This window comes from Populus euphratica, unplaced genomic scaffold (assembly GCF_000495115.2).
Source record: "Populus euphratica unplaced genomic scaffold, PopEup_1.0 scaffold69.1, whole genome shotgun sequence".
NCBI lineage: Eukaryota > Viridiplantae > Streptophyta > Magnoliopsida > Malpighiales > Salicaceae > Populus > Populus euphratica.
In genome coordinates, this window is record NW_011499947.1 from 524366 (window position 1) to 537055 (window position 12690).

General features: G+C 29.5%; 1 protein-coding gene across 1 annotated transcript; it reads right to left on the reverse strand.

Moving 5' to 3' along the window:
- Positions 1–7436: 7436 nt before the first annotated feature.
- Positions 7437–9198, reverse strand: LOC105137684 (uncharacterized). The gene is made up of 4 exons (XM_011043514.1): positions 9015–9198; positions 8382–8504; positions 8090–8260; positions 7437–7852 (listed from the first exon to the last, which is right to left on the reverse strand). The coding sequence occupies exons 1-4, from the start codon at positions 9168–9170 to the stop codon at positions 7754–7756; spliced, it is 549 nt and encodes a 182-aa protein (XP_011041816.1). The 5' UTR covers positions 9171–9198; the 3' UTR covers positions 7437–7753.
- Between the last annotated feature and the right edge of the window lie 3492 nt (positions 9199–12690).

Consider the following 12690-nt stretch of genomic DNA (forward strand, 5'->3'; position numbering starts at 1 on the left):
ATGCAGTTCAGAAGAGCCCAAGATCAAGATAGTGTCGTCCATATAAATTATGCTTGAGTTCATTTTTCTCGTTGTTAATTGCGGTTGTGATTCGAATGCAATTTGTAGGGAGACCATGCTTTTCATTATTATACAGTACTAAGGTCCAAGTATCAGAGAAAATTCCCTGCAAAAAATGGCCGCGTGTCAAAGTGAGCAAGATTATCTGGTGGAACATCAGCTTCTGGATCCGTGGAAAGTTGTGAGAAGTGACGATGAAGAAAATTTGGGAATTGTGGAATGAGTTCATTGGATAATGTGAAACTGAGCCAGAAATTCATGGAATCCAGTATTTTTTTTAATCTGAATGGGGATACTTTGAAGGACCGAAAAGCTCGAATATAGCTCTTCAAGATGGCTACATGAACCTGATGAGAGTACTGCCAGAATAGGTTATTATGTCATCCAGTTCAGATTTTGAAGCTTGGTTGAGCTTAGCTGTACTTGAAGAAACTCCAGGAAACCCCAAGGTACCCATTGTGCTCATTTCATTTTCATAATTCACCATTACTTAACATGGAGCATTTCATCTCAGTGTTTCATATCAGATTGATACACTATGGAGTTGAATCTGATTTGCAACATCGTTCAGGGTGCTGCTATCTATCTTAGCATTTTTATTTTTCTAATGTATACAATACAGAATGGTTGATTCCATGCTTTGTTGAAATTTTTACACCTATAACATCTCTGCTTCTTCGTTGAAGAGGAAATCTAAGAAAACAAAGCTTATTGTTATCTCTCGACATTCACTGATGCTTCACATATCGTATAACATAATTGTTATCTGCAAAATGGTCGGGACAGCTGTGGCTGTAAAGCGGGAGATATTTCCAAGAGATCTCATAATGTTGTCACTGGCAAAGTTCTCACGGATTATCCTGCCCCTTGCTCCAACTGAAGTATTGATTTCAAGGGCCAGTGATTTTCCATTGATACAAAATTCCGGTGAAGGAAAAAGGCCTGAAATGGAGAGAATGGTCGGATCAGAAGAATTCTCAGTGCTGTGAATGAGTTCTATACTAATGTATGCTACCTCAAGTTTCAAAATTCTTGTTCCTCGCAGGCCTCTCTGGAAGGAATGGGTTGAGAATTTGCACAGGCACACAAGCGTTATTCCTGATGCACAATTGGATAGGTTAGAAATGCTTGGAAAGTCTGGAAGGAGAATTTTCAAATCAGTAAAAGCATTGCAATAGCCATAAATCAGTAAAGCGGTAAAGGACTTCATCTGAACTCGTCTTTTTTTTTTTTGCTAGATTCTCACCACCTGATTTGTTGTTTGTCTGAGGACTAACCAGGCGAATTATCTGTGAAGGCAGAGCCTCTGTTTCCCTGTCTCTACCATGGCGATCGGTTCTCGCCGATGATATTAACAAACCATTTACAAAGCTGCTCGAGCATGAAACTTACCAATATGATATGCTTCTTTCTGACTGCTCATCGAAATACAAGGGGAATACCAAAAATGTACGGATAACATTTTAATTGAAACCTGATAGATATCGATTCGAATCGATCCGAGTGGATAGGTTTTTTGGATATATATATATGTAACATTAATAAATAAAATATAAACATTAATAAATAATGTTTGTGATGCTCAATTAAATTGTTCAGGTGATTAAACATTGACACCGTAGCACTGTCTTATGATCGGAGATCGCCCCAGTACAGTGGATCGCCCTGCAAACTTCTTGCATGTCAAAGTGGCTGATGGTTGCTCAGTTCATCGTGTCCCAGATATGGACAGATATGGAGTCGGCGGAATAAGAAGAAACTTTCCGATCAAAATTAACCAAGAAGGAAGAGTCGTAGAGGGTATGATTCTTGGCAGTTTTGGTGTCTTATTGACCTGTAGCACATATGATGTTGGCTTGTCATGCAGAAAACAGTTTTAAACTTGTAATTGACAAATGCTAGGAGTTTATGTCTTCATGAGTTTTCTGGTCTGTAGCTATCTTTTTGTGCGGTCTTAAAGCATTGTCATAAAGCCCAGGTTATTTGACAAGTTAAAAAATTAATATAAATTATATTTTAAAATTTTATATGGTATTTTAAATTATTGGGTTAAGTTAATTTTTTAATATAATATTAGAGTTTTAATGATTAAATAATTATAAGATGAAATTTTATAATTTTTATTTATTTAATAAAAATTAAGTGTAAAAGAATATAAATTTCTAGTCATCTAATGTGATAAGTCGATTCGACTAATTATTTAATTTATTTTGTAAAATATTTTGTAAAAGTTTAGATAAAACTTGATTTAATTAAAAAAAATAAAAAATATTATTTTTAAATTGATTTATTTAATTTATGATCTATGTTATGGTTAGACCAGGTTTAATTAGCATGTTATTAATTAAGTTTGGTTCAGATGTTTATTTGTTTTCTATGTTATTGTTTGAATCTAAAAACAAAGGCCGGGGATTTTATATATATATATATATATATTCAGTTAAGGCATACGGTGTATTATTTTTATTGTAAAGGTTAGTTCAAGAATATCATAAAAAACCGAAAAGAAAAGGTTAAATGTCACCGACTTTTTTTTTTAGTTAAATAATGGAATTTTTAATCTAAATAGCATGACATTGATTTTACGTTTTTAAATCAAAATGAAAGCTACATTAAAAAAGATTTATTCAATAGTTTATAGCGTCACACATCAATTTCGTCGTTGTTTCGTTCCTAAGAGACCTATTATGACAACGTGCAATCATTGTCGCATGGAGTGTTAATAGATATACTTTTCTGCATCTTACAAAGAGAAAAAAAGTTGAAATTTCCAAGTTCAAGTTCAAGAATCAGAAAGACTTTTGACCCAATAATTAATGGTTAAAAATTAGGTTATATATTTTTTACTATAGAAAAAACATATAAAATTGACAGAAATGAATGATCATGTTGTTGGATCAAGATTTATTTTTATGGAAAAACTGAAAAAATACCCTTAATTTGTTCTATATATAGGTTTTGATGTGGTACCTTACCTTCTAATTGAATCAATGTTACCCTTAACTTTTCAAACTAGATTGTGTCTTTCCTTTTATATTTGTTTCATTAAGATCTTATTTGTTTGTTAAAAAATAATTTATTTTAAAAAATAAATTTTTGAAAAATAAATTATTTTATGATATTTAACAGTATTATAAAAATTAAATTGAAAAACAGTTCCAGTATTTAGTCATGATATAAAAAATAAACTGAAAAAAAACTAATAAATATTTTTTTTTCAGGTTTATATAGACATGCACACATCATTGAATGTAACTATTTAACAACTTATGATAAAAGAATCAAATATAAAATGTATAATTATAGGGGAAAAGAATTTATAATATCATATATTCATATATATATATATATATATATAACTTATTTTATAAAATATAAATATACATATGATATAAATATTTTAAATATAATATTATCAACATATAACCTTGTTAAACATTTTTTTTAAGTAAATTTAATTTTTAAAAGCCTCAAAATTGTTTTTTAAATTAATCAAAAAAATCAAATTAGTTAATAATATTACGTGAGAGTTAGATATTTGGGTTTTTTCTTTGTATGGAGACAGAAAATAAGATTTGCGTAAGGTATTACGTGTGTAAGACAAGAAAAATGTTTTCAGAATTAAAAAAAAAAGAAAGAAAATGCTTTCTTTGTGGGAAATGATTATTTTTGTTTTTGTTGGAAGAAAGTAGTTTTCAAGAGCTCACCAGACATGAGAAAGTTAACAAACAAGGTCTAAACTAGGAGTGAGACTTATGTGCACACATTCCTCTTCAAGTAGGTCCCCTTTACCTACTCCTCTCATCGACCCCTCTCATATTATCATGTGTTTATGATCAATTATACTCCAGCTTCATTGTCAAATAATAATTGTCTTACAAATTATAGTTGTAAACATGCTGAAATCAAATCTGTTTGCCTTCATATTTGTAAGCATTTGAGTTTCATTATTCTTGTAATATATATTTTGTTAACTAGATTTCTAAGCTAAGTGTATAGTGGAATACATTTATGTTCCAAAGAAGAGGAGATTTTAAGATAAAAAAAGAAAAAAAGATGAAAGAATAATTTTTTTTCTAATGACAAATTCAAGAGTAGAAGTCAAGAATGAAGTTTAAGACCTATTATGACAACGTGCAATCATTGTCGCATGGAGTGTTAATAGAGATATACTTTTCTGCATCTTACGAAGAGAAAAAAAGTTGAAATTTCCAAGTTCAAGTTAAGAATCAGAAAGACTTTTGACCCAATAATTAAGGGTTAAAAATTAAGTTACTTTTGACCCAATAATTAATGGTTAAAAATTAGGTTATATATTTTTTACTATAGAAAAAACATATAAAATTGACAGAAATGAATGATCATGTTGTTGGATCAAGATTTATTTTTATGGAAAAACTGAAAAAATACCCTTAATTTATTCTATACATAGATTTCGTTTGATGTGGTACCTTACCTTCTAATTGAATCAATATTACTCTTAACTTTTCAAATTATATTGTGTCTTTCTTTTTATATTTGTTTCATTAAAATTTTGTTTGTTTATTAAAAAATAGTTTATTTTAAATAATAAATTCTTTAAAAGTAAATTATTTTATGATATTTAACAATATTATAAAAAATAAGTTGAAAAACAATTCCAGTATTTGAACATGACATGAAAAATAAGATGAAAAATAATTTATAGATTTTTTTTTCCAAGTTTATATAGAAATACATAATTGAATGTAACTATTTAACCACTTATGATAAAAGAATCCAATATAAAATGTATAATTACAGGGAAAAAGAATTTATAATATCATATATTCATATATATATATATATATGATATAAATATTTTAAATATAATATTATCAACATATAACTTTGTTAAACATTTTTTTAAGTAAATTTTATTTTTAATAGCCTCAATTTTTTTAAATTAATAAAAAAATCAAATTAGTTAATGGTATTGCTTGAGAATTAGATATTTGGGTTTTTTCTTTGCATGGAGACAAAGAAAATGAGATTTGCGTAAGGTATTATGTGTGTAAGACAAGAAAAATGTTTTAAGAATTAAAAAGAGGAAAATACTTTTTTTTTATGGGAAATGATTATTTTTGTTTTTGTTGGAAGAAAGTAGTTTTCAAGAGCTCACCAGACATGAGAAAGTTAACAAACAAGGTCTCAACTAGGAGTGAGACTTATGTGCACACATTCCTCTTCAAGTAGGTCCCCTTTACCTACCCCTCTCATATTATCATTTGTTTATGATCAATTATACTCCAGCTTCATTGTCAAATAATAATTGTCTTACAAATTATAGTTGTAAACATGCTGAAATCAAATCTGTTTGCCTTCATATTTGTAAGCATTTGAGTTTCATTATTCTTGTAATATATATTTTGTTAACTAGATTTCTAAGCTAAGTGTATAATGGAATACATTTATGTTCCAAAGAAGAGGAGATGTTACGATAAAAAAAGAAAAAAAGAAAAAAAGATGAAAGAATAATTTTTTTTCTAATGACAAATTCAAGAGTAGAAGTCAAGAATGAAGTTTCCTTTATTCAGTATTTTATTTTAATAATGAATGTTATTTGTATATTAACAAAAAGTCTTCTTTTTTATTTTTGTAAATTATTTTCCTAAATATTATGAAAACTTGAATTAAAATTTCATGTTATATCATAATATATGTACTTTTATTTTTCTATGTTTCTAATAAAATGTGTTTGTTTTTCGAAAAGTAGTTTTTAAGAAACTATTTTCCAAACTTTCCTGTGTTTATTTGCTATTAGAAAAGTTGGTCAATGAAAAATATTTTCTAGTAAAAAAAAATTTAACTTGGTTTTTAGGAAAGTATTTTCCTGAAAAATTTGGGCGAAAAACACTTTCTGGAAGTTGTGAAAAGTTTAGAAATGTCATATTATTTACTAATTATATCAAATTTGATCCTCAAATTTTTTATTGCTATATAATATTTGTTTTGAATATTTTGTTATTTACTTTTTTCTTATTATTTTTTATTGAAATTTTTTATCTATCAAATTTGGTCCTTATTCTTTTGATTGTTATTTATTTTATTTAAAATAATTTATGAAATGTTAATTATTATTATTTTAATTTCTTCATCTTTTAGTTTTTAAATTTAATCTCTATTATTTTGATTATTATTTATTTTATTTGAGATAATTTATGAAATTATATTTTTTTAATTTCATTTTCATTCAACTTTTTAATTTGTAAGATTTGTTCATTATTATTTTAATAAACTTGAGAAAAATAAAATATTAATAAGTTATTTTTCAGCTTATTTTCTATGACATAATCAAATATTAGAAAGTGTTTTCCAACTTGTTTTTTTATTACACTACCAAATATCATAAAAGTATTTCCCAACTTAGTTTTTTATTACACTACCAAACATCATAAAATAATTTACTTTTCTGAAATTCACTTAAAAAAATTACTTTCCAGCAAACAAATCAGGTCTAAAAGAGTGTTTGCTTTAGCTTTTATGGTTGAGGAAAAAAACAACTTTCCAACAAACAAATCGGGTCTTAGAGTGTTTGCTTTAGCTTTTATGGTTGAGATTGTGGTTAGGTACAATCTAATTATACACAAAACTCAACCAAGATCTCACACCCAAATCACAACTTCCACCTCTAAAACAAACACACACTAAAATCAATCAACTTTATTTAGTTCATTGGAGGTAGATCCCAAATCCAATCACTATGAAGAAAAAAATAGTGATAGAAAAATATAAAAAAATTTCCTTTTTAAATACAAGAAGATCTCTGTTACAAAAAAAATAATAATAAAAGTAAATCTCTTAAACTTTTCATCCAAAATATTAACAAACAACCGAATATTTTGTAATTTATATTTTATATTTACATTACTTAAAACTATTCTGTTTTATTAATTGTAGGGCCCATCTATGGAGAGGATTAATAATTTTATATATGTCATCAATTATGGATACGAACTGATGTGTTAATGAGACAAATAAATATCTAACTAATGGAGGGAAAAATAAATTAGCCCAGTTATGATAAGCCGAGCGTAAACTAGTAAATCAAGAGGAGAGGGACCAAATTGGAATACATCTAATAGACGGAGGGGATCTTTTTTTGTTTCCCTGTATTTATTTTATATTAATTTTTTGGAATTCCATTTCAAGGAAGGTAAATTTTCCATGTCCAACTCTTACCTTTTAGATTTTCAAATTAACTATGTGAACACGATGCATGATTTTGTTGCTCTCTGCCGTCATGCCTTTAGAGCGATGAATCTGTCGTCACCATAGGTCATCTTGTCGTGCGGCTGATCCGTGAGAGGAAGCATCCATTGCTGAATCAAGTAGGGAAAGTTCTAGCTAGAGAATGGTTTTACACCAAGTATAAACACTCTCTTAATTGCCTTCAAATTACATAAAGAGAAGCTCACTTAAGATTTTGATGATCACTAGCTACTTGAAGGAGAAATGCAAAAAAAAAGAAAGAAAACTTGAAGAAATCAAAACATTTTGTTGCCATTTGTTTCTCATTGTACATAAAAACAGATTGACTCACATGCTGCACATATACATGATCGATATGGCATGTCCAGTTTTTGGATTTTCTCTACAGCATATGAAAAATCATTGATTCACATGTGATGAAGGAAGCAACCTATGTTGGCTACTAGCTAGCAATTGCTTTGCTTCATTCTTGCTCAGTAACTTCAATCCATTTTTGTATCCCTTGCAATACTACTTGTTCAACCACTTGAGCATCGATATGGTCATCAGCTTCTTTATTCTCCTGTGTTATAACATTAGCAAATTTATTAGTGATCCTTGGCTTCATGACCTCATAAATATTTTACAGAAGCTCGAATTGGAGACCTCTAATTGAGCAACAGTTCATTGACTATACACAAGAAACTTTACATGCAATCACTGTATGTTTGCACACGCCATATGTGCGAGGATTGGGCACGAGAATATATGTTTGTGCATAAAAACGTTTAGCAGAAAAAATCTCTACTTGTCCTCTTACTCTTGTAGCAATAGCTTCTAAAATGAAACTGTCTGAAGTAGAAACCCTAGCTTGGAGAACCTCAAGGCTGAGCTCTTCAAAAGCTTCCAGTATGAATACAAGCAATCCCTGGCAATTCCTTGTGGTGAATACCTTAATCAGAAAATCATTCTCTTGTTCTTCTACTCTAATCTGTCGATGTTTAAAGAGAGAACCCAAGTCACAATACTGTTTCCCAGTAAGAAATCGCAAAGAACCACATCATATTCAAACAATTTCTTCAATAAGGTTATTGATGAATTCTATAGCATACCGTAGGAAAATTCTCGCCAGTAAAGCTTCCAGCTGTAGCAATGTCTTGATTCAATCTTTCTACCCTTTGCTTCAAGTCTTTTATGTACTTTGATGCATCTAATATGACAGAGGCTTTGTCGTGCTGCTCATATAACAAGATGGATAATTAATTAATGATATAGAATCACTCAATATTTGTAATCAAAAGTTTCATCAAAATAAATTACGAAGCTTGTAATCAAAAGTTTCATCAAAATAAATTAAAACGAAGCTTGTTGAATTATCATGATTCAAAAAATGAAAGTCAAGTAGAGATTTGGATGTTTAAAAAGGTGGGTTTTGTAAGTGATACATATAGCAGAAAATATTAGAAAGCTTATTTGATTATACAAAGGATAGAAAAGCAGAAGCATGTATATTAGATTATAGGAAAGCTTAAAGTAATTGTAGCACACGGTTCTACCATATGATCATGATAACAGTAAGGAAAAAACAGAAATTGATAAGAAGAAGAAGAAGAAGATGAAGAAGATGCTTATAATGATGAGGTTGTAAAAGCTTTAAGCTTGTGAGCAAGTCAAAGATAAAGGACATGCAAAGGAAGCCAAGGAGAACTAGTTGTAGGTAAAAGAAATTATGAGAGGAGTACTACCGCATGAGAGTTGGTGATGGAACGAAGAAGTTGAAGCTTCTTAAACATGGCTTCTCTTTCTTGCTCCCTAGAAAACATGAACTCTCTCTCTCTCCCACTCTTCAAAATTTGTGTGGCTGACTGGCTTCTTAAATAGGAAAATAAGCTGAGTTTCATCGCAATAAATAATTGTGCTAACCCAAATTGTAATCTTGGAGTTTTTTATTTTTACATGCTATGCTATGAACTAAAATAAATAAATAAATAAAACTTAAAATTTGTTGTACATATGAGAGTCCTGGACATTATAAATCAGGTTAGTAGTTTGTTTCTCTTAACATCAACTGTATCTCATAAAGCCAACACCATGTTATTATAACTTTAAACTCACCATTTCCTCTTCATTTTTAATATTAACGATCAATTCTCTTCCATATGTATGCATTGGAGGATCATCCTTATGTACATTTTTTTTTATCTTGTCCATGATTTGCAAATTGGCCCACCACTCGTTGATTAATCATTTTTGAATGCTTTCAATTTTCATATATTTTGGAATGAACTTTCATTTTAATCAAGTCTCACTTATGTATAATTATATGATGTATCATATTTTTCCTTCTTTAAGCATCACGTCACACTTGTCCTTGTAACCTCGTATTTTGAAATAGAGTTTGGTTACTGTTTTAAAATAGAATAGACAATAACAATTGAAATAAAAAAAGATCTATATTTTCTTACATCTTATATTTTGTGAAAGAATATAAATTTGATTTAAAATTGCTCTAAAAATGAATTTGTTTTATAATTTTCATTTCTCAACCCAAAAATGTTTTTGTCTTTGTCGTTGTTATTCTTAGACGCTAACCGTACAGGGATGTAAAATTCTAGAGGAGGCTTTCACCACCCCCCCTGGAGAATATAACATTCGCCGTCCCCTATGGCGTTTAGTTTCCACAGTTGTTAGGATTTTTTATCAGTCCCCGATAGCATTTAGTTTCCACAGTTGTTAGGATTTTTTACCACATCATTCTATCATCCCTCGAACCAAAGACGAGACCTCTACACAATGAGCTTGAATACCCGTAGGATAGGGTCTTTAAGGTACAATATGGAGTTCATCTTATTATTCAAACCAATCTATCATCCATACCGTTGTATATAAGCCTTCAAGGATATCCATCTTAATTTGCTCGTCATGGTAAGTAATTATCAACTTCACTATTGACAATCTGATTCAATAAATATCCAAAACAACGACAACGGAAGTAGATTCTGTCTTTACATGAAAATTTGGGGCTAGCAAAAGCTTGATGGTTCAATATATAAGACATACAGAACATATGTAACATGTATAGAGAAGAGCTACACACACAATCATACATATATGAGGTATACAAATGATCATGAGTGGGTCAATTTAGGAGGCATAGAAAATAAATTAAAGGAATGGAAGAGATGTTTCGCATGGAGATAGGATACCATACATTTCTTGGGCTATGCTTTTGCTCTTGTTCTTGCTGTTCCTGTAGCTTTGGTTTGTTGGTTCTGGCATTTCCTGGCTTAATTTATTTCTCATCAAAAACAATATATATATATACTATAGAGAAAGATTTTGAGTGGTAATGTGGTGGGGTTAACGTGAGAGGAAGGAATCTACTCGTGATCGAACACCATCGAAAGTAGCAAAAATGAAGCGTCAAAGCATGTTCCAGTTGTGTTTTGTGAATGCCTCCAAGTTTTCCTCACGGGAAGGATAATTCTCTCTGATCTGTCTCCACTCTTGGCTACCTCCCTATCGCTCCAAAAAAATTTGAACCTTTCGGGTTCGGATGGAAATCAAGGCATGGAAATGCACATATGCCTTTATTCCTCCATATGGAAACATAAAAAGATTTTGATATCACTGTACGCTATGTGCTGTCCTATATATGACATGCTGTCCTATATATGACATGCTCCCATCTTTTTCAGCACAGGCAAAAAAAAAGAAAAAAAGAAAAAGAAAAAGAAATTATTGTTGAATATATTATCAACTCTATTAGCTGGGAAAATAATCTCTTGATGTTGTATCAATTAATTATTAGCCCTAAAGAAATATGAAACTTTATGAATTATTTGTTTGGGTGAATATATGATAGGATGTTATTCTAGGGTTTTTTGTGCTCGATTATTGTCTGTTCCCATCATGGACAATTCTATGAGATGACAATATTTTAATTAATAATGCTATACATTTTGTCTTAATAATTAATATATTTTTGAACCAACTTAATTTATCTCCAGAATAATCATATGGGAAATTACTGTATTTACAAAAACTAATTGTATGATTTTCAAAATTAAGGTGAAAAAATTGCCAGAGCATATTATACTTCTATGGGCCAAAAATACAGCCTACAGTTGAAAAATCATTGATCGACTTCCAAGACCAAAGTGAAATTTCACATCATTGATGTACTTGAATTTATTATGGCATTGGCCGGTGCCGTATATATGAGTGTGTTTCTCAATTCCTAAATCAATATATATATTATATATATATATAAAAGGATCAGCCTGATTTCGTGGATTGAGTGTGTGTGTAATAATAATTGAGGTATTATTCATCTAACCAGTTTATTATTAACGCCATGTATCCCTCGATCCCTCATCAATAACTTCATTAAATGATTTTTGAAATAGCTTAATCACTTTCCCTTAAGAGAAAGCATTTCTTTTGATGGAGAAGTCCTAAACCATGAAAAGGAAGGAGGGGTGCCCTAGTTGCCTTGCTTTTACATGTGTATATTTCTTGTGATGCATATATACACTCATTAAAAGGATACATGTATGCATGTGGTGGATAATAATATTTGTGTAATACATAGTGCTAAGAAATTAAATTAAGTCGTTTTTCAAGAACTGGAAATGGAGAGGGAGATGGCACTCCATAACTTGAGGGAGATTGTAGGAGATTCTTAACTCACCCTGTTCCAAATAATTTGGAGGGTATGATGTGAATCCATGAACCCCATGCCATGCATTTACAATCATGCATCTTGAAATATTTTATGACACACATACATGATATAACCTTCAAGGGCAAATACACTAGTTTGAGTTACTGTTATTAAACCCAATCTGAAATACAATTGATTTGATCCCGGTTCAGACCATGGTTTTTTTAAAGTAATAATTCAATTTAGAGTTAATTTTATTTGATTTGATCGACTTAACAAATTAATGCTTGATATAATCATTTTAATCAAAATTTTATTTCATTTTTTAAATTTTTTTTTTAAATAATATTGTTTTAACTTTAAAAAATTGAAATAATATCATTTATTTTAATTAGTTCAAATCAATTGTTCAACAATTACTTCGAACCTTTTGCCAAGTCATATAACAAACCAAATTTAATTATTTTGGTGGATCAATATAGAACACTATTATGTAAATTATACCTTCCCTACTAACTTAATTTTTTAAATTAAAATGATTCTTTATAATATTATAATAAATTTGAATTTCATTATTTTTATTATTTTATTAAAAAAATTAAGTACAATATAATTAATTTCACTAGGATGACTTAAACTTTTTAAGTTTAGTGAAATACGCATATATGCATATAGTTGAACTCTAGAATATTACTGTCTTGACTCTTGCATCTTCAAGCTGGGTAACGTAATTAACCCCTTTTTATGAAATTAAT